The sequence below is a fragment of the Erythranthe guttata genome, chromosome 8 (assembly GCF_056151865.1).
Source record: "Erythranthe guttata isolate IM_541 chromosome 8, IM_541, whole genome shotgun sequence".
NCBI classification, from domain to species: Eukaryota; Viridiplantae; Streptophyta; class Magnoliopsida; order Lamiales; family Phrymaceae; genus Erythranthe; species Erythranthe guttata.
This window is the reverse complement of record NC_142540.1, coordinates 4,777,943-4,802,869: the sequence shown is the minus strand read 5'-3', so window position 1 is coordinate 4,802,869 and position 24,927 is coordinate 4,777,943. Positions and strand designations below refer to the sequence as shown.

At 31.3% G+C, this 24,927-nt stretch overlaps 2 protein-coding genes across 2 annotated transcripts; both read left to right on the top strand.

Moving 5' to 3' along the window:
* Nucleotides 1-4,849: 4,849 nt before the first annotated feature.
* On the top strand, nucleotides 4,850-7,825 carry TLP2 (tubby like protein 2). Its single transcript, XM_012978670.2, has 5 exons — nucleotides 4,850-5,140; nucleotides 5,660-6,019; nucleotides 6,116-6,203; nucleotides 6,771-6,900; nucleotides 6,981-7,825. Exons 2-5 carry the CDS (start codon nucleotides 5,660-5,662, stop codon nucleotides 7,636-7,638), a joined length of 1,236 nt encoding a protein of 411 aa, XP_012834124.2. The 5' UTR covers nucleotides 4,850-5,140; the 3' UTR covers nucleotides 7,639-7,825.
* An 8,601-nt stretch (nucleotides 7,826-16,426) lies between these two features.
* LOC105954938 (pectinesterase inhibitor-like) lies at nucleotides 16,427-16,966 on the top strand. The gene has a single exon (XM_012978623.2). The coding sequence runs from the start codon at nucleotides 16,427-16,429 to the stop codon at nucleotides 16,964-16,966; it is 540 nt and encodes a 179-aa protein (XP_012834077.2).
* The last annotated feature ends 7,961 nt before the right edge of the window (nucleotides 16,967-24,927 follow it).

The following is a 24,927-nucleotide window of genomic DNA, read 5'->3' as shown; positions in this document are numbered from 1 at the left end:
GGTCTTCTGCTGCCACGTGTTCTTTTTTTTATTTTTCTAAAACCCCTAAAGGTAAACCCTAGCGGGGAATCTATTATAAAATATAAAAAAGAGACACGTGGCAGCAGAAGACCCACCCGGTGTTTTTCACCGGGTGTAGCATCGAACAAATCCTAAAATAAGTGTACTTTGTCAATAATTCTTGTAAGAAAATTAATCGCCACAAAAAACCAAAAAAAAAAAAAAAAAGAAATTGTCTTCAATTTTGTAGAGACCCCATGTGATAATTACATTTTTGGTCCCTTATATTTGGCCCGATTTCACTTTTGGTTCCCCTTGTTCCAAATGAACAAAGTTCACCTCCAAATTTCAATTTTAAACACTTTTGGTCTCTGCCGTTACATGTCCGTTAGCAAGTAACGGAAAACACTATTTTGGGATGAAAATTGAAATTTTAAAAATTTTTGGGGCTGAAAAATAATTATAAATTGAAAACATACTACTTATAATTAAAATTTTAATAATATTAAGTATAATGAAATTTTATTAATTACTTTTTTTATTATTATTAAAAAAATAATCATAAGTAGTATAATTAAAACTATATTAAGTATAATTCACAATCATTTATTTAATTAATTTCTTTTTTATTATTAAAAACAAAAGAATCGATAGGGTCGCTTCGGATTTTTTATTACCAACGAGGCCCCAAAACGTTTTATCATAGTGGAAAAATAAAATCTTTTTGGCAAAAAAAAAATTATCATTAAAAATTTAATTATGAGTAGTATAATTATAATAATATTAAGTATAATAAAAAATAATTTGTTTAGTTAGTTAATTTTTTTTGTTATTAATTTTTTTATCATAAGTAGTATAATTAAAAATAATATTAAGTATGATTAAAAATAATTTGTTTAGTTAATTTTTTTATTATTATTAAAAATTTAATTATAAATAGTATAATTATAATAATATTAAGTATAATAAAAAATAATTTGTTTGGTTAATTTCTTTTTTTTATTATTATTAAAATTTATAAGTAGTCTATTTTTTAATTTGTAATTACTTTTCAGCCCCAAAAATATTAAAATTTCAATTTTCACCCCAAAATAGTGTTTTCCGTTACTTGCTAACGGAAATTTAACGGCAGGGACCAAAAGTGTTTAAAATTGAAACTTGGAGGTGAACTTTGTTCACTTTGAAACAAGGGGGACCAAAAGTGAAATCGGGCCAAACATGAGGGACCAAAAGTGTAATTATCCGGAAACCCCATCATACATTTCAAACAATGGCACGTGGCATCCAGCTTTCAATTGGACGTTACTAAGGTAATTAAACCCTAATTGCTACCATACGGTCTCGAATTTCTAAGCCAATTGTTGGAACGAATTTCTTTTTTTCTTTTTTTCCGTTAAATGAATCTATATTTATTAATTAAATAAATTGTTTCAAAACAATTAATTCTAAAGAAATTTGGTGTATTTTTTTTGAGTAATTCAAGTCATTATAAAGGTCTAGAATATTAAATTGATTATTGGGTATTAGAATATTAGAATATTAGTCATTAAGAATATTAAATTGATTATTGGGTATTAGAATAATGTTAGCATTTAGTAGTGGAGAATTTGAGAGGATTGATTATAATTCCGCATGCAAATGAGCGTCGAAATTTTACTTATTATTTGTCACCAACAACAATCATTTGTGTTCTTGAAAAGGTACATTCAAAGGGGAGATATATAATCATATCATCCGTCACTAATTATATTATTTAAATGAATAAATTTGCAATATTTAAATGAATACATGTATTATAGTTTCAATCAAATATATTGTGTTATCTGTACATGACATGGTAATATTTGAGATATATGTATATTAAATGATGTATTTCACTAATAATTTAAGTTTTCTGTTGATCATGATTATTCAGTACAGTATTAAAGTTATGTCAAGTGAAAGGTTCTGAGTTCGAATTCCACTGCCTCTTATTTCAAATATTTCGAACGAATTCGGTGTTCTTTTGGTTGAACTTGATACATTTCACAATGCATATAACATCATAGATAAATTATGGTCACTCCTGAGGTAAGGTTACATTACGAAAAAAATTCTTATGTATGGGTAATTATAAACCCCTCTCTCATTTATGAATCTTTTTACACGTTCACCTTGCATTGTCAAATTTAGTGGAATCTTCTAGATTATATGAAATATTCTCTAGTTTGTACCCGTTTTACCCCATTCGAGCTCCACATTTTGAAACAAGATGATCAAAAGATGTGTCTCTTGGCTTGTATATATCAGATTGTGGTGTATTAGAAACTGCACTTTTGCACAAATTAAATACAAACTAGAGAATATTCCACGTAATCTAGAAGATAAGTTGAATTTAACACCATAAACGTGAACGTGTAAAAAGATTCATAGTTGAGGGGTTGGTTATAGTAATTACCCAAACATAAGTTTTTTTATTATTATTTGGACTTATATGCTTATGTTTAGGGGCATGCTAAATCCCACACTAAAATTTACTAAATCCCACACATAAATTAAAAAAAAAATCTCTCTCTACTTATACTCTCTCTAACTTTTTTCTACGATGAGTTTTTTCAAGTCACTCAAAATTCATTAATATTTCACGTGAATAATCATAAAAAGTGAGTTTAGGCTTATTTAATAATTTTTAATTTTATTATGCCTTTTTAATTATTTAAATTCATATCAATTCGAATTTTTTTCTCATATTCCAACTTTATTTTAGTTTGAACGCATGAAGACTTTTCTCAAATTCGAACTTGGAATGATATGGACGTTTTTAGTTTGTGATTTTGTGAAAAAAATTAGGGGAAAAGAAGAAGGGTGGAGAATGAGAAAGATGAAATTTTAGAGAGAAAAATTTTCAATTGTGTGTATGATTTGGTAAAATTGGTGTGGGATTTAGCATACAGTTATGTTTACATAAACAAAAACCCAAGAATTCGGGTTCATTGTTTAGCCCCTTTTTTTAGATTTTTTAACCTTGTTAGCATGGCTTAGGCTCAGATATACTTTTTCAGACGACACCGTTTTGTTTATCGTATCGATCTATAGTTATGCATTTTCGTTTTGTAGATTAGTCCCCCTTTTTTATTATTTTTTTATAGCAATTACCATTATTGATAACTTTTATTATTCGACTTATTGACATGTTGGAGTTTTTAGAGGGTGTTTGACTAAGCTTATAAGATGTTAAAAGGAGCTTATAAGATGTTTTAGACCTTGTAAGCTCTTCCAAAGTGTTTGGTAAATTTTTAAAAAAAGATCTTAATTTTTTTCAAAATAAGCTGTTGAGGAGCAAATAAGATCTTTTTAAAACAGTACCTCTACCCCACCTTTTTATTTAACATCTTATAGTAACTAAAAATAAAAAATAAGCTCATTATCCAAACACTCTATTAATCCTAAAAATAATATGTAACAGCTTATCAGCTCTTAAAACATCTTATCAGACGTAAGAGCTTATCAGCTGTTTAAATAAAGCTTAGCTAAACACCCTCTTAACCTAACCTCGTATAGGTTTGAATGAAAAAATAAATAAAAACATAATCCGAGGAAAAAAAAAGAATTCAAGAAAGTTTCTATTGATGTAGGTTAATGCAGGTAAATTAATCATGACTAATGGATCACTATCACCACCTATTTCTTATTGACATCTCATCAAATTAAATAAATTCAAAAATCAATCAATCCATCCATATGACTCTCGTTAAATTTATACACACATTAAAAGAACATAAATGAGTGTATTTAATGTAGGGGCGTTCATTCGGTAATATCGTATCGGAATTTCGGCAAATTGAAGTTTCGATACTTCAACGTGTACTGTTTATGACATCAAACTATTCGATTCGGCACCATTTTTACTGAATTAATTTGGATTTTTTTTGGTACGAACCGGTAAAACCAAAAATATATTTTAATATGTAAAAAAATGTAAATCAAAATATAGTATTCTTGAATTTGACATTCAAATTTCTATAACTAGCCCTAAAAAAATATTATCAATAGAGGCTAATTTGTAAATAATGGAAAAACTTATCAATCTAAAAATATTTTGTAATTTGTTGTAGCCTTAAAGAATTTAAAATAAAAGAAAAAAAATCCATATTTATTAAATATTTCCGTATAATATACCGGATATCAATACTATATACCGTACTGAATACCAAAATTCCAAACACATTTCGGTTTGGTATTTATCACGTACTAAACTTTCAGTTTGATTTGATTCGCTCGATTTACTAGCCAAATGAACACCCTCTACTATGATGTCAGTAAAACTTCATCCATACCAAATAAACCCCTGTATCTTTCGAATTACTTTGACCTACCGATGTTTGTTTTATTTTAAACCCGACCATATTTCACCTGATTATGTTACTATACACGTGTATATATTTTTAAATATTTTACATGCGTGTGTGTATATATATATATATATATATATATATATATATATATATATATATATATATATATATATATATATATATGTGTGTGTGTGTGTGTGTGGGGGGCTGTGTGTAATTCAAATAAAAATTGAAATACAGGAAATTATCCGATGGTATTTAACAGGGTGAAATATTTAAGAGAAGGGAGAGATGGGATTAAACCCAGGGTAAAGAAATATAAAGACATTTATCCAAAAAAACCGCAGTTTATTTAGGTAACTTTTTTTTTTTTTATTCTTTCAAAAATTTAAATCACATAAATCCAAACACAAGGGAGTTAATTAGTACAGCCATACACAGACAGACGATTTAGAGAGAGAAAGAAGAGAGAGAGAGAGAGAGAGAGAGAGTATAATTTAAAGGCGTGCAAAATTTCGCAGGGGAGAGGAAGCTTTTCCTTTTTTTTCCTTTTTCCTTTTCTTTTTCTTCCTGAAAACTACTGTCCAGAAAGAGCTGTTAATTATCTCCGCCCCCCCCTCGCCTGAGTCACGATCCCTGTTTACCGTGCTCTCCGCCAGGAAGGTGGTGGCGCCGACGGCCAGCGGCGGTGCTAATCTCAGCTGCGTAAGGAGAAATGCTGAGGATTTTGGGAGCTGATTTGGGTCCCACATTGCACATCTTCTTCTGATCTGATTTTGCCCTAATCGGATCCCTGCTTTTTCAAGGTTTTTATTTTTTATTTTTATTTATTTATTTATAACTCTCATGTTTTTTTTTTAAATTTATTTCTCTTGGGGTTGGTATAATGCGACGAATTACCTTTCTGGATTTTTTCAAGATTGATTTTTTTTTTTAAATTTTTTTTGTTTTTTTCAGTATTGGAGCTGTGGAATTTGTTTATTTTGAAGAAATTTGGTATATTCCGATGATTCAGGGTTTGGGGTTGAATGTTTATGAAACATATGAAATTCGTAAAAAACTAGGTTAAAATTTTTGCCCTTTGTTGCTCAATTAGTGTAAATATATTTAATTATTTCTTGTTGAAGATAACCTACAGTTTGACTAATTCATAACTCCGATTATACAATTCTGATAAAGGGGTTTAATTTGATATGAATTGTTGGAAATAATTAACAACTATAATTCTATATTGCCCTTGTTTGAACATGTCTGCTCTGTTTTCTTTGTTCGATTTTTTCGTAATATTTTATAACTTCAAAACTCAAAATCATGTCTACATACAGATGTCGTTCAAGAGCATTGTACGCGAGCTAAAGGAGATGAAAGACGGGATAGGCAGCAAATCGAGAAGGGGTTTCGAGGGTAAGCACTGGAGAAGCAAAGGCAGATCATTTATAGCTCCAGATATCGTAGCTGCTGCTTCTTCTTCCGAGGCAATCGAGCAAGGGCAGTGGGCGAATCTACCGCCCGAATTGCTTTTGGACATCATTAAACGAGTCGAAGAGAGCGAGACGGCTTGGCCTGCGAGAACGGTTGTTGTCTTTTGTGCGTCGGTTTGTAGATCCTGGAGAGATATTACGAAGGAGATTGTCAAAACGCCCGAGGAATGTGGGAAGCTCACCTTCCCCATTTCGCTTAAGCAGGTATTTTTTTTCTTTTTCTGTTTGTCCGTTTCGTTTTCTTGATTTTTTTTTTGTTCGTATGTTTATCTCTCTCTATTTGTGTTGTTGATGTACTAGCCGGGGCCTAGAGATGCTCCAATTCAATGCTTTATTAAGAGGGATAGGACAACTTCCACATTCCGACTATATTTTGGACTGACGCCATGTAAGCCGTTTTTTTTTTGTTTTTTTTAAATTTTCTTTTTTAACCTTTCTTGGAAAAGTGATCTATTTATGTGTCCTTGTGGAAAAGTTTTCAATTTTCCATTAATTATGTTTTTAAGTGGTGATTCTTGTTTTTCTTGTGTCGGCTATTAGTTGTTTGGTTAATGTTTGGCAATATATGCGTTTTACGGTGATACATATTGATATACTTGTTTAGCATCTAATAACTTGTAGTTCTGTTAAACTGAACTTATGGAACAAATGGCGTTTGGGGAAATGTTAATTCGTGGTTTGCTAGATGAAATTTCAAAATTATACAAACTTAAATAAGACTTGTCAAAAAGGGGGAAAAGAAAACGTAAAAAAAATGTTGTCTTTGGCCTCTATTGGCAATATGTGCCTCAATTTGGACTGAATAGATTGAGTTCTTACAAATCTAAATATTATTTTTGTTCCTAACTTAGTTCTCCGTCGAGCATAAATCGTCTTTACTGAAAATCAATAATTTATTGCATAATTACATTAGTCAATATAATGCATCCACTAAACTTTTTGTATCTAATTCCAGCTGAGAACGAGCCCGACAAATTATTATTGGCAGCCAAAAAGATCAGAAGGGCAACAAGCACAGATTTCGTCATTTCATTAGTCGCCGACGACTTTTCTCGAGCCAGCAACACTTTTGTTGGTAAACTCAGGCAAGTCCAACTCTCGCATTTCTCTCTCCTCTCTCTCTCCCCTCTTTCTCTCTCTAAAATCAATTAAAACCATGATTCAGGTCCAATTTTCTCGGAACAAAGTTCACCATATACGACAGTCAGCCCCCAACCAACGGTGCCGCCCAATACATCAGTCGGCAGAGCCGAAGATTCAACGCAAAGCAAATATCTCCGAAACTACCCGCATACAACTACACCGTATCCACAATTTCTTACGAACTCAACGTTTTACGCACAAGAGGGCCAAGAAGAATGCAATGCACAATGCACTCGATCCCCTTCTCTTCAATCCAGGAGGGGGGCACCGCCCCCACCCCCACTTCATTTCCACAGTGCTTCGAAGAGAATAAATCTTCTTCTTCTTCTTCTGCATTGTCGGCAATCTCGAATAATAATAACAATAATACTAACATTGGAGGAGCTGCAGCGGCACTTGTGCTGAAGAATAAGTCGCCGAGGTGGCACGAGCAGTTGCAGTGCTGGTGCCTGAACTTCAAAGGGCGGGTGACTGTGGCGTCGGTCAAGAACTTCCAGCTTGTGGCGGCATCGGTTGACCCTTCGGTTGACTTGGCGGCGGCGGAGCAAGAGAAGGTGGTTTTGCAGTTTGGGAAGATTGGGAAAGATATATTTACGATGGATTATCGTTACCCGATCTCTGCTTTTCAAGCTTTCGCTATTTGCTTGAGCAGCTTTGATACTAAGCCTGCTTGTGAGTGAAGGTTTCGGCTTGAACATTTTATTTTTTTTATTTTTATGTTATAAATTATTATTCTGAAAAAAAATATTGTATTGTTATGATGAAGCAGGTGTATTGTAGTTGAATACATTAATATATTTTTAATGTATCGTTGAATAACATTAATAACTAATGTTTTAAGTTGCTTTAAGTTAATACTTTTTGAAATATTAATGCAACAAACTTTGAAGTAAGGCTAAATTATGAAAAAATCCCTCATGTTTAAGTAATTATAGTCGCCCTCTCAATTATAAATTTTCTTACAAATTTATCCCTGCAGCTTCATATTTAGTGGAATCTTGTAGATTATGTGAAATAATCCCCCATTTTCCCGTGTCGTGCCACGTAGCAAATGAGACATTATTCTATGATACTAATACGCAAATATACCGAAATTTTATTTTATAAATCCTTTTGAAATATTTACATTTAGAGCTATTTTGAGAATTTATATTTAATTATTAGAAGCATATCCACGTATAAACGTCTATGTATACGATATACCAATGCATTGTGTTAGAACTCGACAATTCGTATCATGTGTTCGAATTAAAACGACGCAATATAATTTGTTAGCAATAATCACGAGAACTAACGATGAATAAATCATTATAAATGGAAGTTGACATATATATACAAGAAGAAAAATTGTAGAGATTAGGTTAATATAATCGTCGAAAATAATTAACTCCATTTTATTCGAAGCAAATAAACATGATGATAATTTTCACTAAATTATTAATCACATATCTAAAATGTATTAATTTAAAGAGATGTCAATGAATATATATACATAATTATTCACACCAATTTTCTCAATACACCAAAATGAAACTACTTCTCAAAATTATTTTCCTTCTCTCTCTACTAATCAGCACTAATGCAAAAATCAGCACAAATAAGCTGTTTTCGTGTATATGTTCGAAAACGAAGTGGCCTAAAACATGTCACGTTCTTCTGAGAGTCGATCGTAAAACTCGTTTCGTTAATTCTCTTCGTAATCTCGGATTAGGAACTCTTGACATGGCGTTTTTCCAAGCCAAATCTTCACTCGTTGTGTTCGATAATTTGCGGATGAAAACAAAAAATCTTAGTCAGAAAGAGAAATATTTGGATTGTCGCAATAATTACGATTCGGCCATGAAGCAGTTAAGTGAAGCAGAAACTTTTTTGAGAGAGAATAAGTTTGGTTCGGTAAGGAAGATTCTCGAACAAGTTTCGAAAGTGCCAGATTCTTGTCAGAAGGAACTTGGAGCAGCGACTCGATACATTGATGTTAAAAGAGAATATGTAATGTCGGGCATTGTTTTCGACATTGCTTTGGTCGTTGCAAAAGAGTTGGAGGGTGACAAAAACTCGACCAACGCTGCTTGCATGAATTAATTAATTAATTAAATAAATAAATAATGAGAGATATGTTAAAATTTGTATTGTTGCGCGATTTCACCAATTAATAAATTTTGACCATTGCTGACAATTTTGACCGTAACCATCACCATTAACCGTTCATTTTTTTTTTTTTAATTTTTGTTTTCTTTTTTCATCACGTATTCGTTTCATCAATACGTACACAATACAAAATCACATGTATACTAATAACATGGTTACAAACATGCATAACTTATTGGTGAAAAATCCTGCAAGGGATAATCTAGTTGCGATATCAAATGAATCGAGTTCGAATCTCAATATTGTTAACGCTTTCTGATTATGTATTCGTGTTTCGATGAAAAGACGTCGTCAAGTACTATAAATCCCTACAAGATAAAGACCTAGTACTATGATTATATTAAATATTAAATGATATATTTTACTAGCTTAAACTTTTGGTTCAGATGATCATTCAACATATATTAATATCTTCAATAACGCTTTAGGAATAGGATCTCTGCAGAGCTAGAAATTGTTAACATATGAAGCCATTTCGTGTATAAAGAGACATATTTTATATAATTTTAAATAAAATGACGTATTATCAAACTAGTCGATCGGATTCTCTTATTATCAAAATAAAATGACGTATTAACCCGCCAACTCTCGTTATGAGAGTTAATATGTAGTTTTTATCACTAGGGGCAAACCGTCACGCTTTAGGGTTCGAATACTGTCCCTCGACCCCCTAGCTATATTCTTACATGTAATTAAAAAAATTAAATTCAATACTAAACACGACATTTAATTTCTACACAAGATATATTAATCAAAATTATAATTGGAGACAACGATCGAGAATGTTGAGGATATATCGCATTAATAGCAAAGTTCCTTTTGATTGTTTTAAGCATTAGTGTTAGTCAACATTATTCATGACAATGTTAACGATTATTCGAATTAAGTTCAATCTCCTAAGAAATTCGAAGAGTAATTAATCGAATTATATGCAGAATGAAAGTTGGCAAGTAAGAAAATCTGCAGAGATATTAACCTATAACAATAATATAGATATTTGTCTAATAACAATAAAAATAAATCACACATTCACAAATGATAATAATCTAAACCTATTATATTAGTCTCAATTAATCATCAAACATAACTCAACCTATATTGCAACCAAAAAAATAAAAAAAATTTAAATATATTTTTTTTTCGGAAAAAATGGAATATTCCTATGTTTCGTCTAGTGTTCTGAAACTCGTTTTCGTAGTCTCTTTATTAAGCATCACAACCAATGCACAAAACAATAAGTTATTTTCTTACATATGCCCTAGAACCAAAAACCCTAGCGCATGTCTCTCTCTTCTGCAAAACGATCAACGGACTAAGGGTGCTACGTCGCTTCAAGATCTCGGGTTAGGCTCTTTGACCATTTCGCTTGACCAAGTCAAAATCGCAACGGACCTTCTAAACGATTCACTTAAGACGAAATCTCTTCCCGATAAGGAGAAGAGTTTGTACGTAAGTTGTCTAAATTATTACAACTTGACCAATGTGCTTCTAAGTGATGCGAAAACGGCGTTTGGAACTCACAAAATTATGTCGGCTAGAAGAAAGATTGCGGAGATTGTATCCGTATCTATTTCTTGCAGAACACTTGGTTCACCGGTACGTGAACTTAAAAAAGCAATTGATTTGTCGGGAGTTGTATTCGACGTTACTTATGTTATAGTGAAGGAGGATCAACGCCCGCCTGCCGATTTGAACTAGATATTCTAGATGCATAAATAAATGAGAAAAAAGTAATAAAACTGGCTGTAATTTAATTATTGGTCAGCTTCTGAATAATTATATGAATAAATATAATACATTTTTATCATATGTTTATATGAATTTAATTTGCAACATATCTATAGTGCGGGATTCTTGTGGGAAGGAACTTGAGGTTTTAGCATTTGGTAGACCGTGTAATGTTTAATGGCTAAAAAAGTCCATATGTTAAAATAATTAGAACAAACCCTCCATATATATTCAAAGTCAGTAAGAACTTGGCGAGTTGGTCGGTCGTATGATACACTCGCCAAATATGCGATTGTGGTTCGGTTTTTTGACGTGAAAAGACTCAAATGCCCTTTAAATTATAAATTAAAAAAAACCCCAATCAATTTTTCAATATTTTCAATTCAGTCCATTTAAGTTTCAGAAAAGCTCTCTTCTCCCAAGTCAGGGACTGAATTACAGTATTCCCATTCAGGCACAAGGCCGAATAAATAGGAAAGACAAAACCAAAAATTGTGAATAATATCTAAAATTCAAGCTCATTATTCTTCTGCAAAATCCAGTGAAAATTCTAGAAAATATTTGCCCTCATCGAAAATTTTCAGAAAAAAGTCAGAATAAACAGAGCTTTTTAGAAGAAAAAAAAATCCACAAAAAAACTATTGTATGCATTATTTTGGATTCTTCTCCGGGTCTCTCAATTGTAGCACGCCGTTATAGCCTTATAGGCTTCCGAGACTGCTCTTCTTCGCCTTTGGTGCCTTCATTGTGAGTGTGGTGTATGATACGGAGATGACCATTGCTGATGGCGGATGGCGGAGGAGAGATCTAGATGGCGTTGGAGATGAACGGGGAAGAATCGTGTTTGGTTGTAGATGACGAATTTTTTTAATTACAAATTGACCCTTTTTTTTACTAATGATTTGTTTTTTATTTTGTTTTATGCCGTATTTAACGAGGGTAGAATAGTCACTTAAAGTCAATATGTTTATTTCCGTTAGGGGTAGTGAATAAAATAAAATACAACATATGGGGTAATTGCTAATTGTTTTAACATGGGGGCTTTTTAGCCATTACATATTACACAGAAGATTTGTGCAAATTACTCCAAGGAACTTGAAGAGTTGAAGTAGCAACTCAATATATTGACGTTAAAAGAGAATATGTAATAATGTCGGACATTGTTTTTGACATTATATTGCTATCGTAGTCTGAAAAGAGTTGGAAGGCGTCAAAAACTCAACCAACTCTGCTTGCATCAATTAATTTAATAAATAAATTATTAAATAATAGAGATATGTTAAAATTTGTATTGTGCCTGATTTCACCAATTAATAAATGGGTTTTTTACATAAGTCATTGATCAACCATTTTTACTATTCTAGGTTCACACGTTATATTTCTTTCGTAAATAAGTCTATTCCTTTAATATGTACTATAAATATATAACGGAAAAATTAATGCATATGACAAAATTACCCCTAGTCCTTTGAACCCAATTCCTAACTGTGACCCCAATTTAACTTCAACTTTGACTACAAAAATCCAACTTTGAATTTTTTTAAACTTTTTTTTTTTAAATATTTTTTCGCCGCCAGTTTTCGGCGTTGATTCCCCCTCCTAAAATTTTATCCGTTTTTTTATGCACGTCGCTGAACGTTGACCGTAATTATACTGTCATTCACAGTAATTATACTATCGCTAACAGTACATTTATGTAATTGTACTGTCGTTTACTCTCAACCACAATATTATTATTATTTTTTTGGTTTTTTTTTTTTTTTTTTTTTTATTTTATTTTATTTTGTTTGATTTATTGATAAGTCAACGTACTTATATTGATGACGTTGACGGTAAAATTATTATAAACACAATAATATTATTGTCAACCACATCAATATTATTTTTTTTTGTCTTTTTTGTTTTGTTTGATTTGTTGATCGATTAACGTAATAATATCATTGTCTACTATTGTAATATTACAGTAAACACGGTAATATTACTGTGGACGACAATAATATTACTGTCAACCACATCAATATTACTTCTTTTGATTTTTTTTATTATGTTTGCCTTTGTTGAATGGTCAACATATTAATATTACACAATAATAGTGATTTTTGTTGTGTTAATATAACTGTGCTAGAGAGTAATTATAACAATTTCATTGTGTTAAACTTTAGAACATTTAATATTACGGTGTTAAACAGTAATATAGTTATTATGACAGGTGTCAACCACAACAATATTGATGTTTAAACGTGGCAAAAAGATGTTAAAGAAAAAACAAATAAAAAAAAGTCAACGCCGTCGGAAACCGTTGTTGATCGCCGATCAGCGGCGGTAGAAAAAAGAAAAGAAAAAAAAAACAATAAATAATTTTTTTTTGAAAAGGTCAATGCCGAAAACCGGCAGAAAAATCAGGAGATAAGTAAAAGAAAAAAATCAACGCCGTTTCATCTCGGTCAACGGCGACGACTGGCGAAATTGTACTCAAAATTGAATTTTCGGTCAAAATCAAATAATTTATGAAATTTAAGGTTAAATTAAGGTTAAATTAAATTAAATGATAAAATTGAAGCATATTAAACTGTGAGGGGGATATTTTAGTCTTTATACATCTCCGAACAATAACAATGTGTTAATTTTTTTATAAAAGATTTTTTTGTATGAACCTCTTTATGAATACGTGTGGCATGATTAACTTACTTGTAATCGATCCTAAATAAATTTTGGCCATTGATGATGACCATTTTGACCCCATCATCATTTACCGTTTACTAATTTTGTTTTTTTAATTTTTTTTAATTTTCTTTTTTCATTACATACTGGTTTCATCAATACACAATACAAAATCACATGTATACTGATCATAACATCATATCGTTACAAACATGCATAACTTAGTGGTGAAAAATTCCTGCAAAGGATAACCTAGTTTGTCGAGTACGAGAGTGCGATAGCGAATGACTCGAGTTCGAATCTCAATATTGTCAACGCTTTCTGATTATGTATTCATGTTTTGATGAGATGTCGATCACCAAGTACTTTAAATCCCTACAAGATATATAAAGACCTACTACTGCGTACGTTTTACATTTCTTGTGTGGTATATATATATCGAAAATATTGTACCACACGAGTGAAACTTCACCCTATTTATCTATAAATATGTATGTGGTTTTCTCTCTTCCGAAACACGATTATATTGTAGGACTAGGAGTAGCGCTATTTCCTTTCACGCTTCCGAAAAAGGCTCTCCGCAGAGCTAGAAATTGCAATATATGAAGCCATTTCATATATAAAGAGGCATATTTTATATAATTTTAAATAAAATTGACATATTATCAAACTAGTCGATCGAATTCTCTTATTATCAAACTAAGACGACGTATCAATTAACCGGCCAACTCTCCTTATGAGAGTTAATATGTAATTTTTATCAGTAGGGGCAAACCGCCACGCTTAAGGGTTCGAACAATGTCCCTCGACCCCCTAGCTATTTTCTTACTTGTAATTAAATAAGTAAATAAAAATAATACTAACACGACATTTTACTTTCTACACGAGATATATTAATCAAAATTATATTTGGAGATAACGATCGAGAATGTTGAGGATATATCGCATTAATAGCAAAGTTTCTTTTGATTATTTTAAGCATTAGTATTAATCAACATTAGTCATGACAATGTTAACGGTTATTCGAATTAAGTTCAATCTCCTAAAAAATTCGAAGAGTAATTAATCGAATTATATGAAGAATGACAGTTGACAAGTAAGAAAATCTACAAAAATATTAACCTATAACAATAATATAGATATTAGTCTAATACAATAATGGAGATATATTAGTTTTAATTTATTAAGCAAATAAAAATAAATCACACCTTCACAAATTATAATAATCTAAATCTATTATAAAAAGGGGTCTCATTAGTCTCAATTAATCATCAAACATAACACATTGCAACCAAAAAAAAAAAAAGTTAAATAAAAGAAAGATAGAAAAAATGGAATATTCCTATGTTTCGTCTAGTGTTCTGAAACTCGTTTTCGTACTCTCTTTATTAAGCATCACAACGAATGCACAAAACAATAAGTTATTTTCTTACATATGCCCTAGAACCAAAAACCCTAGCGCATGTCTCTCTCTTCTGCAAAACGATCAACGGACTAAGGGTGCTACGTCGCTTCAAGATCTCGGGTTAGGCTCTTTGACCATTTCGCTTGACCAAGTCAAAATCGCAACGGACCTGCTAAACGATTCGATTAAGACGAAATCTCTTCCTGATAAGGAGAAGAGTTTGTACGTAAGTTGTCTAAATTATTACAACTTGACCAACGTGCTTCTAAGTGATGCGAAAACGGCGTTTGGAACTCACAAAATTATGTCGGCTAGAAGAAAGATTGCGGAGATTGTATCTGTATCTATTTCTTGCAGGACACTCGGTTCACCGGTACCTGAACTTAAGAAAGCAATTGATTTGTCGGGAGTTATATTCGACGTTACTTATGTTATAGTGAAGGAGGATCAACGGCCCCCTGTCGATTTGAACTGAGGCTCTTTCCATGAAGAACTAGATATTCTAGATGCATAAATAAATGAAAAAATAAAAATAAAACTGGCTGTAATTTAATTATTGCTCAGCTTCTGAAATAATTATATGAATAAATGTAATACATTTTTATCATATGTTTATATGAATTTAATATGCAACATATATCTTTCCATATTATATATATATATATATATATATATATATATATATATATATATATATATATATATATATATATATATATATATATATATATATATTTATTTATATTTATTTATTTATTTAATTAGCGCCCAAATCTTAAATTAATGCCAAAAATTTCATAAATTTTTTTCTTCTCTTTATTTCCTTTCCTATCTTCTAAGTATGCCCTAACTTATGCAAAACAAAATCTTAATTTTCTTCTTAGGTGTGCTGCCTCTGAACTCCTGAAAATTGAAGTTAACCTTGTAACTAATTCCTGGACTAGCTCATCATTGCTAGGGGTGTAAATCGGATGGATCGGATCGGAAGCCATTTCAGAAAAAATCAGACATTTTTTGGAAGTGAAAACTTGTGCCAATTCCGATCGGTTCCAAGAAAAAAAAATGATATCGAATTTTGGAAATTGGAATGAAAAAACTTGTTCCAAAATCGAAAAATTTCGGATCGGAATCGGCGGAAATCAGAAATTTATTTCTACTTCAAAACTATCACATACCCTCCTTAAGATAATTAATGACTAACTCATTAGACTACTAATGGTAATTATTTTCGAGGTACGAGGGAGTAAGTGATACATATAGATCATGATAGTACAAGGACGAGGATTAAGGTGACCTTAATACCAAAGTCTCTTTTGGTTATCTTAGCATTAGTTTTGATAATTAACATTAAATGCTCGGGGTATAATTGGCATTAATTTCAATATCCCAAAAATTAAATTTGGAGTTAAACATTGAAAAAGAAGAAATAAATATAAATTGACAAATAAAAAAATATGCAAAGAGGTAAAGATATATAACAATATATATAGAGATTATACTTGTCCAAAGTCACCAAACTACCCAAAATGGAATTTCACTTTGCTCCATCGAACGTTCCGAAATTCATTTTCCTACTCGCTTTACTCATCGTCACAACAAACGCGCAAAACGATAATCTATTCTCCAACATATGTCCGAAAACGAAAAACCCTAATTCGTGTCTCTCTCTTTTGAAACACGATAGTAGGACCAACAAAGCCACTTCGGTTCAAACTCTCGGAATCGGCTCTCTAAGTATGGCAATGGACCAATCCATATTATCGATGAATCTTCTAGATAATTTAGTTAGAAAAACATTTCTTCCCGATAAAGAGATGTATTCGTATTTAAATTGTCGCAATTATTACAAGTTTGCCCTGGCGAAGCTAAGTGATGCGAAAAAGGAATTTGGAGGAAATAAATTTTCGTCAGCAAGAAGAAACGTTGCGGTAGTAGTAAAAGCAGCCGCTACTTGCCGAAGAATCGGATCGCCGCCACCTGGAATTAAAAGTGCGATTGATATGTCGGAAACTATGTTTAACATTGCTTATGTTATCATGCAGGAGGCCGATGGCAAGAAAATCTGAATCGAGGCTGTGTTTACATGAAGAACTAGATATTCCATCTATTGCAGAAATAAATGAAATAAAATGCAATATAAATTAAGCGATCATCTTCCGATCAACGAATTATACACAATTATGTTCAAGTAGTGTACTATACCCCAATTTGAATTTTTAATAGTTAATGAGGCAAATTCATCGTTTTAATGGCATTTGTTTGGTGAAATTTTTTAACGTACAAAATGCAATACTAATAAAAATGCTCAATAAATTAATGTAAAGCTATTTTTTTTCTCACAAAAAAATCATATGTTTTCTCAACATTCGTCCAATATATCGTTTATTATAATTTGTGAAAATATTTGATGTAATTATTTTTATAAATGAAAATGGTTGAAAACGATTTTTTCTTTTAACTCGGCACTGCATAAGTAATATAAACATATTGAAAGATAAAATTACCATGAATGACTATATCAATTTATATTTACTATTCCAGTAAAAGACCTACCTCTCGGATAATTTGGTGAGAAAATATTTGGAAATCATTTTTGATATATAAAAATTAATTTTCAAGTCATTTAGTGCCGAGTTATTTTATTTCATTGAATACTACCAGTATTTCAAGTCATTTAGTGCCGAGAAAAATCAATATGGGGTGCATTGTGAATGATTTACATGTATTTTGAGGGTGCAAGCTGCTATTAAATTTTTTGTGGATGCAAAAAGTACCAAAATGCTACCTTTCAAGGGTGCAAAATGTAATTAAACCCTTATCTGTTATAGATAGTTTCGTCTGTAATCCAAACAGATCAAGCAAAAAATCATTTTTGTTATTGTTATAGTTGGGTGTGTGTATTTTGAAATGGGAACGAACAAAATTTGGACAGAAGTTTGACAAGAAAAATGTAGTCGAGGCAAGAACTAGGTTCTCTCTCCTTAAGACAAATTTGCCCCGTGCAGTGCTCTCGGTTTACGGCAATTGTCTCCCAAGATACAACGACTATTTCAGTTCCAACAAAGCAGCACAACAATTATTGGAACACGGCGAACGAAACGACGTTTAGGACTTTATAAGACACGAAGAAAGGACTTGTTAATGCAACAATATGCAATGATATGTTATGACGAGAAGTGAATTCAATTAATGTATTGAATTCCATGTGAAATAATGAACTATTTCAAATGGTGGATTTTAGAATCTATTTATAGATTTTCAAAGGTTATGACCACAAGTCACAACTCTTAGGAAAATAATTTCATGAAAAGGTATCACACCTTTTCCCATTAACCACACACCTATTTAATTTAATAGGTGCTTAAACACCTCCATCTTTTTCAATGGTGGCATTTCACTTTATTATTTTCCACACTTAAATATTTTAAATGATCCATTAATTTATCATTCATCAAAAATTAATTTTGAGAATTTAAATTAAACCACTTAAATATTCAACAAAATTTGAGTCAAATACTCAAAATTTCCAACAATCCCCCACATGAATGAAATTAATGCATGCAGACACATTCAAAGTCCAAGCGATTTGTTATTGCATCGGGAGAGGTAGCTTATGGCTTTGAACCTTCCTTAGTAAAATGTTGTCGGATTTACTTGTTGCTTAGTGAACGCGATGTCTTGAACTAATCAACTTTTATGTAAACCAAGACAACAACACTTACACAATAACATCTCTAACGTCTTTTGTTCTCACGTTGTGTCCATTTCGGCCTTGGACCAATTCTTGGATTCATAAGTGTTTCATTGAAGCGGCCCTATACTTCACACTTAAATAGGTGATCTCCCATAAAGAATACCCTGCCGTATTCCACCTTAAAAGGTCATAGGAATCATTAAAAGTCACTAGACTTAACCTCACCACATTCGACAGGTAGCATTTGGATTTTAGGGAATGGTAGGAATTATTTCCAAATGCTCGGTTTGAATTTCCATAACTTAGTTGTCCCATTGAACCAAGATCTTGGGATCTCCAATCTACAAGGTTGGGTTACCATCATGGATTTTCGTTTGAGTTGTGGGTTTATAGACCCATTCCCATCACTAACTAGCACATTTGATCTCTATTGATTCCTTCGTCAAGGATCAACCAAATTATATCTTGATTTCGTAAAGTCAACGTTTATAATTTCTCTAGAGATCAATTGCTAAATGGTGTAACGTCTACGATCGAAACTTTACCATTTCACATATTATTTTGTGCTCTTTTGTATAGACAAATGACTACTACAATTATTTTCAAGCACCAACTAAGTCCATCACATAATGTCCTCTAGAAAATTATGGAGTTATCCAACATTTTTCTTTAACTTCCAATTATGTCTCGAATTCCATAGTGAATCGAGTTATACATTTATTTTGAGGACTTCTTCAATACAAAATCATTTATGGACTTAGTATCTTAGTAGCACATATCCAATTTGTATGAATTTACTTTTCAAGTACAAATGGATATCTTCTATAATGTAATTTACGTTTGTACTTCCAATAAACCTTATTAGTTCATCAACTTATTACATATAGGATTACATATTTACTTGACTGCTTAATGAGTCAATAATCATGTAGTTCATTAAACTACAATCTCTTCAAGAATATTTCAGTTGAACCATTGTTCATCGCTATTCTTTAGTCTTATATTGATGAGTTCAATATGACTAGCATTGTCTCAACATAATGAGACTCCAATAATTCATCAAATACTTAGTGATTTTAATCTCTATAAGATTGCATGAATAGGACCATATTTTCCACATTGAAATATTTTACTAATATTTCATTAGTTTTCATGATAATACCATGATTACACCGCATGGTTAACATGTCATTTACTCATAAACATGTACTCTTGTGTGCATTTATCACACACGTACTTTTCAAACTCGCCAAGTTTAAAAGTATTTGATAACAAATTCTTATCAAATGTGCAATTTCTTTAGTACTTATTTAATTTCATACTATACGAGTTTCACTGATTTTACTTTTCTCAAAGACAATTAACCTCCAATTGGTCAACACTTCATTAGTTGCTCGAGGTTCATTTTCTAACTCATAAATTAGAAAAACAAAATCAAACTATTGATTTTCTTAGCTCTCTTTTATTGAGCGTTTGGTTGGTTATTTATTACTTTATAAATTACCACTTGATTTCATAGAGAAATATATCTTTAGCTAACCATTTACACTTAATAAAGTGCTTTAAATGTAGCTCATTGTCAATGTGGGATGGTGAATTTTCACCTCCATATACATTAATTTCCCATTTACCCCTAGTCGAGTTTGAGAAATTAAACACACTAGATTTATCTAGTCAAAGTGTAGATTTTTATTCCATAACTTATCAAATGGAATTCACTTAAATTGTTTGTCAAACTTGGGTCAAAATCCAATTTTTCAAACACATTTAATTTCAAAGATCGTTACATTTATTTGCATCAAGAATGACTATCTTGAGCACTTTCGTACTTAGCATATTCAATAAATATGCATTTCAACATTTTTTTTAAGGCTCTTTGAACTTGTTCAACTTTGGTACATTTACCTAGCCAAAACACCCCCACATTTCTATGGTGCAAAACCTTTATGTGGTAAAATAATGAGAAAGTGGTGAGCCATAATCTCCCCCACAAATTCTAGCTTACTCTAGAATTCTCAACATGGCTTTCTTACTCATTAACAGTTCGAGTATTTCATTTCTCAATACTTTCAACTGTGGTTGATAAGGACTAGCGATTTGATAAGTACAAAACTTGTCAAAAAATACTCCATATCATCCACGTCAATCACTTTGAATAACAATTTTTATTCATATACCATGATCATTCTCATTTAAATGCTTCTAAGGTCTCGTCTTTGTTACTTAACAAAGATGCATAATAAAATTTTGGTATAAATACCACAAAAGTAACAAATACTTTTCTCATAAATTGTACAATCTTTTAAATCACCAATGTGTGTTTATTTTGTCTTAATAGAACACACTATAAGAAACTTCTCAAGATACTCAAATCAAGAAAGTTCTTATCAAATTGTGACAGTTTGTACATAATTCAAATCTAGAGTTTAGAAACTCCTACCGTTCACAATATAGAAATATTGATCCAACGGTGCAATTGGCCACAATAATCTCTCGTATAGAGATTGTTTGACATTTTCCGTAAGAAAAAACAACCATTGTTGTTTACAAATGGATCAGATGTTCAACACCATCAAATTCATTCATAAGGTATACTTATGTCTTATGAATACAATATCCAAAAGTCAAGACGATCCAATAGATCGATCATCTTCGATGTTCTTTTAGATAACAACTGCTCAACTATTCATTTAGAAATTTAGCTTCGAGAAGTTTCGATTGTATATCAATTTCAAATATTACATGCCTCTAATTGCACACACATACGAAATTATCATTTTAAAGATAAAAGTGCAACAACTTGATCTCAATATAATAAATATTGAGTTTAAACATAATAATATCACAAATAGCATGAATTATTTATGATATAACATAACATTTGGAACTAATCATGAGCTCATAAACATACATATATGCACATAATTATAATTAAATAATTTCAAATATTCACATGCATCATATAATATATGCATACAAAATACTTATATGTAAATAAGCATTTCAAAATTAACATGGAATAAATAATTTATTCGTACATTCAATAAACTATTATCCAATTAAATATCATTATGCATGCTGAAAATCATTTACATAATAGCATAAATATCCATATAATTTAATCACGTTTAATCACGTACTACAACATAATTTTCAATTCATAAAATTATGCTTCAACAGACATATATTATATGCTTCTAATTCTATGTACTCATTGACATAGACATCATATAAATAATATAATATCATAAAAAATATTATTATATGTTATTTCAAGTATGCGACAATACTACACCTCATAATATTATGCACTAATTTAATTTAAATTATGCATACGAATTTCAGCAAAATCTCATGCATATATCAAGAGTAGTCCAAGCATCTCAACATATCGAAATAACATTCAAAGTATCTATACATGCTTCAAACATTCAAGGTTTATCATGCTCTCATAAATAAAGTTATCATGCCAATTATAACATATATTGCATTATTACTACGCCATAACATTATCATGCAACATAACCATGTTTCTATCTCATATAATACCATATTATTTATCATATAATATTATCACTTAATTGCATGAGATACTATTTTATAAATGAAAAGGCGTACCCGAAATAATTATAAACGTGTCGTTTCAAATTTCTGGGACGAATTTGAAATTCTCGCATAAGGAATGCATCGGCAGTTTTGGCAGCACTAAAAAACTTAATCATATCTTTAGCATCCGATGTCCGATTTTGTTGATTCAATATGATCCGAACAGCCAACGAAATTTCCTACAACTTTTGTCTTTCACGAGTTTCTAGATTCGGATTGGATCATGATCAAATTAAGTCTCCAAGTCGAAGTATGTGTGCTGTGTAAAATTGCACCTACAATGGAACCATGGAAATATTAAATAATATTCATGAATCAATAATAATATAATACCTCATCATATTTAGGGTATGATTCCATCATTATTCTTCGATTCGGTCTTCTTTCACCAAAATTTCGTGCACCATAGTGTTAGAGACGTGTTGGTACGCTGGGGTTGCATCGCTTCACGAACGATTGCATTATTCATGAAAAAGTGTGTTGGCAGTTTTGACACCCTTTCGTGTTTTTGTCATAACTCCTCCGTATGAACTCCGATTTAGATGATTTAATATGTTCTGGAAAGAACACTTGATTTTCTGCAACTTTTGTGAAATGGCACTTTTACATATTCTGACTGTATCATCTCCGAAAATGGGCTGGAACATAGAGGTTGCGTTATGTCCGAAATTGACATTTTCCTCCAATTTGATTTCTTAACTTCTTGGATTTTGAGTAGAATATCTTCTTCTCCATCTCGAAAAATACAACAAAAAAATTTTGTCTTAAGATTGTTATAGTTGGGTGTGTGTATTTTGAAATGGGAACGAACAAAATTTGGACAGAAGTTTGACAAGAAAAATGTAGTCGAGGCAAGAACTAGGTTCTCTCTCCTTAAGACAAATTTGCCCCGTGCAGTGCTCTCGGTTTACGGCAATTGTCTCCCAAGATACAACGACTATTTCAGTTCCAACAAAGCAGCACAACAATTATTGGAACACGGCGAACGAAACGACGTTTAGGACTTTATAAGACACGAAGAAAGGACTTGTTAATGCAACAATATGCAATGATATGTTATGACGAGAAGTGAATTCAATTAATGTATTGAATTCCATGTGAAATAATGAACTATTTCAAATGGTGGATTTTAGAATCTATTTATAGATTTTCAAAGGTTATGACCACAAGTCACAACTCTTAGGAAAATAATTTCATGAAAAGGTATCACACCTTTTCCCATTAACCACACACCTATTTAATTTAATAGGTGCTTAAACACCTCCATCTTTTTCAATGGTGGCATTTCACTTTATTATTTTCCACACTTAAATATTTTAAATGATCCATTAATTTATCATTCATCAAAAATTAATTTTGAGAATTTAAATTAAACCACTTAAATATTCAACAAAATTTGAGTCAAATACTCAAAATTTCCAACAGTTATCGCATAAAAGTAATTAAAAGTAAAAAGTATAGTTGGAGACGAGGATGAAGATGACCTTAATTATAATAGCAAAGTTTCGTTTTTATTATCTTAGCCGCATTAGTTTCGACGATATATTAACATTAGTCGTGACAATGTTGAGGGGGTATCGGCATTAATTTCAATATTCCGAAAAATAAAAATAGGAATTTCCCTTAGTATCAATCAAACCAACAAAACAATTACTCAATCAATTCACAAAACTAATAACCAAGAATGGAATTTCCCCTCATTTCTCCATCCAATGTTCTGAAATTCATTTTCCTACTCTCTTTACTAAGCATCACAACAAACGCGCAAAACAATAATCTATTCTTCGATATATGTCCGAAAAAGAAAAAAGCCTAACGTATGTCTCTCTCTTCTAATACATGATAATCGGACTAGCAGCGCGACTTTGGTTCGCGCTCTTGGAATAGGCTCTCTAAACATGGCAATTGACCAATCTACATTATCAATGAATCTTCTAGATAATTCACTTAGAACAAAAGAACTAGGAATATATTCTAGATAATTCACTTGACAAATATATTCAAAATAAATTTTACTATCGACTATCAATATACTATTAATAATCAAATCATGCAAATAACTAGGAAAACAACAAAAATATTTAAAAAAAATGCATTTGAACAAGTTTCGAACGTTTTAGAAATTGCAAAATGGCTTATAAAGTGTCTGATAGGTGTCCTCCAGTTTGGTGAAACATGTTTGAAATGTGAAAGCGTTAAGAAGTTGAAGTTTCCGTACTACATAGCATGTCAACAATTGGAAGGTATGTGTATATTTTTCATCAATTGGGTAATGCGTAAATATTTTATTTGGTAACGAAGGAATCCCGATCCAACCATATAGGTGCACTGGATAAACTTACACTCTCGTATAATAGCTTGTAAAGCATACAAGCGACGTAAACCACTCTAGGCTAACCATATGTGACAAGCTTGACCTAACAACCGTTGATTCTATACTCAAACTTGGTCGGTCAACTGACACAAACTCACTTGCTTCAACCCTAGGCCATCGACAGTAACTTATCATTTGACTATCTAAGATGGTGTTTACATATAATTAACCCTATATTAAATCGATCCTATATTAAGTCAATCGAAAATAACCTCATAAGTGAAATTTGTCAAACTCTATATGTAACAATCGGTCAATAATAAAGGTAATTAACATCAATCAAGACGATAATTAATGGGTATTACTATTAGCATTTTTTTTTGGAGGAATTTCGAAATTTAGCATTCATAAAC

What these genes read in the sequence shown, in the direction of transcription:
- TLP2 (XM_012978670.2), top strand. Translation starts at nt 5,660, where the DNA reads ATGTCGTTCAAGAGCATTGTACGCGAGCTAAAGGAGATGAAAGACGGG. An exon ending in ATATTTTGGACTGACGCCAT is followed by an intron (nt 6,204 to 6,770) that starts GTAAGCCGTTTT and finishes ATCTAATTCCAG; the next exon opens with CTGAGAACGAGCCCGACAAA. An exon ending in ACTTTTGTTGGTAAACTCAG is followed by an intron (nt 6,901 to 6,980) that starts GCAAGTCCAACT and finishes ACCATGATTCAG; the next exon opens with GTCCAATTTTCTCGGAACAA.
- LOC105954938 (XM_012978623.2), top strand. Translation starts at nt 16,427, where the DNA reads ATGGAATTTCACTTTGCTCCATCGAACGTTCCGAAATTCATTTTCCTA.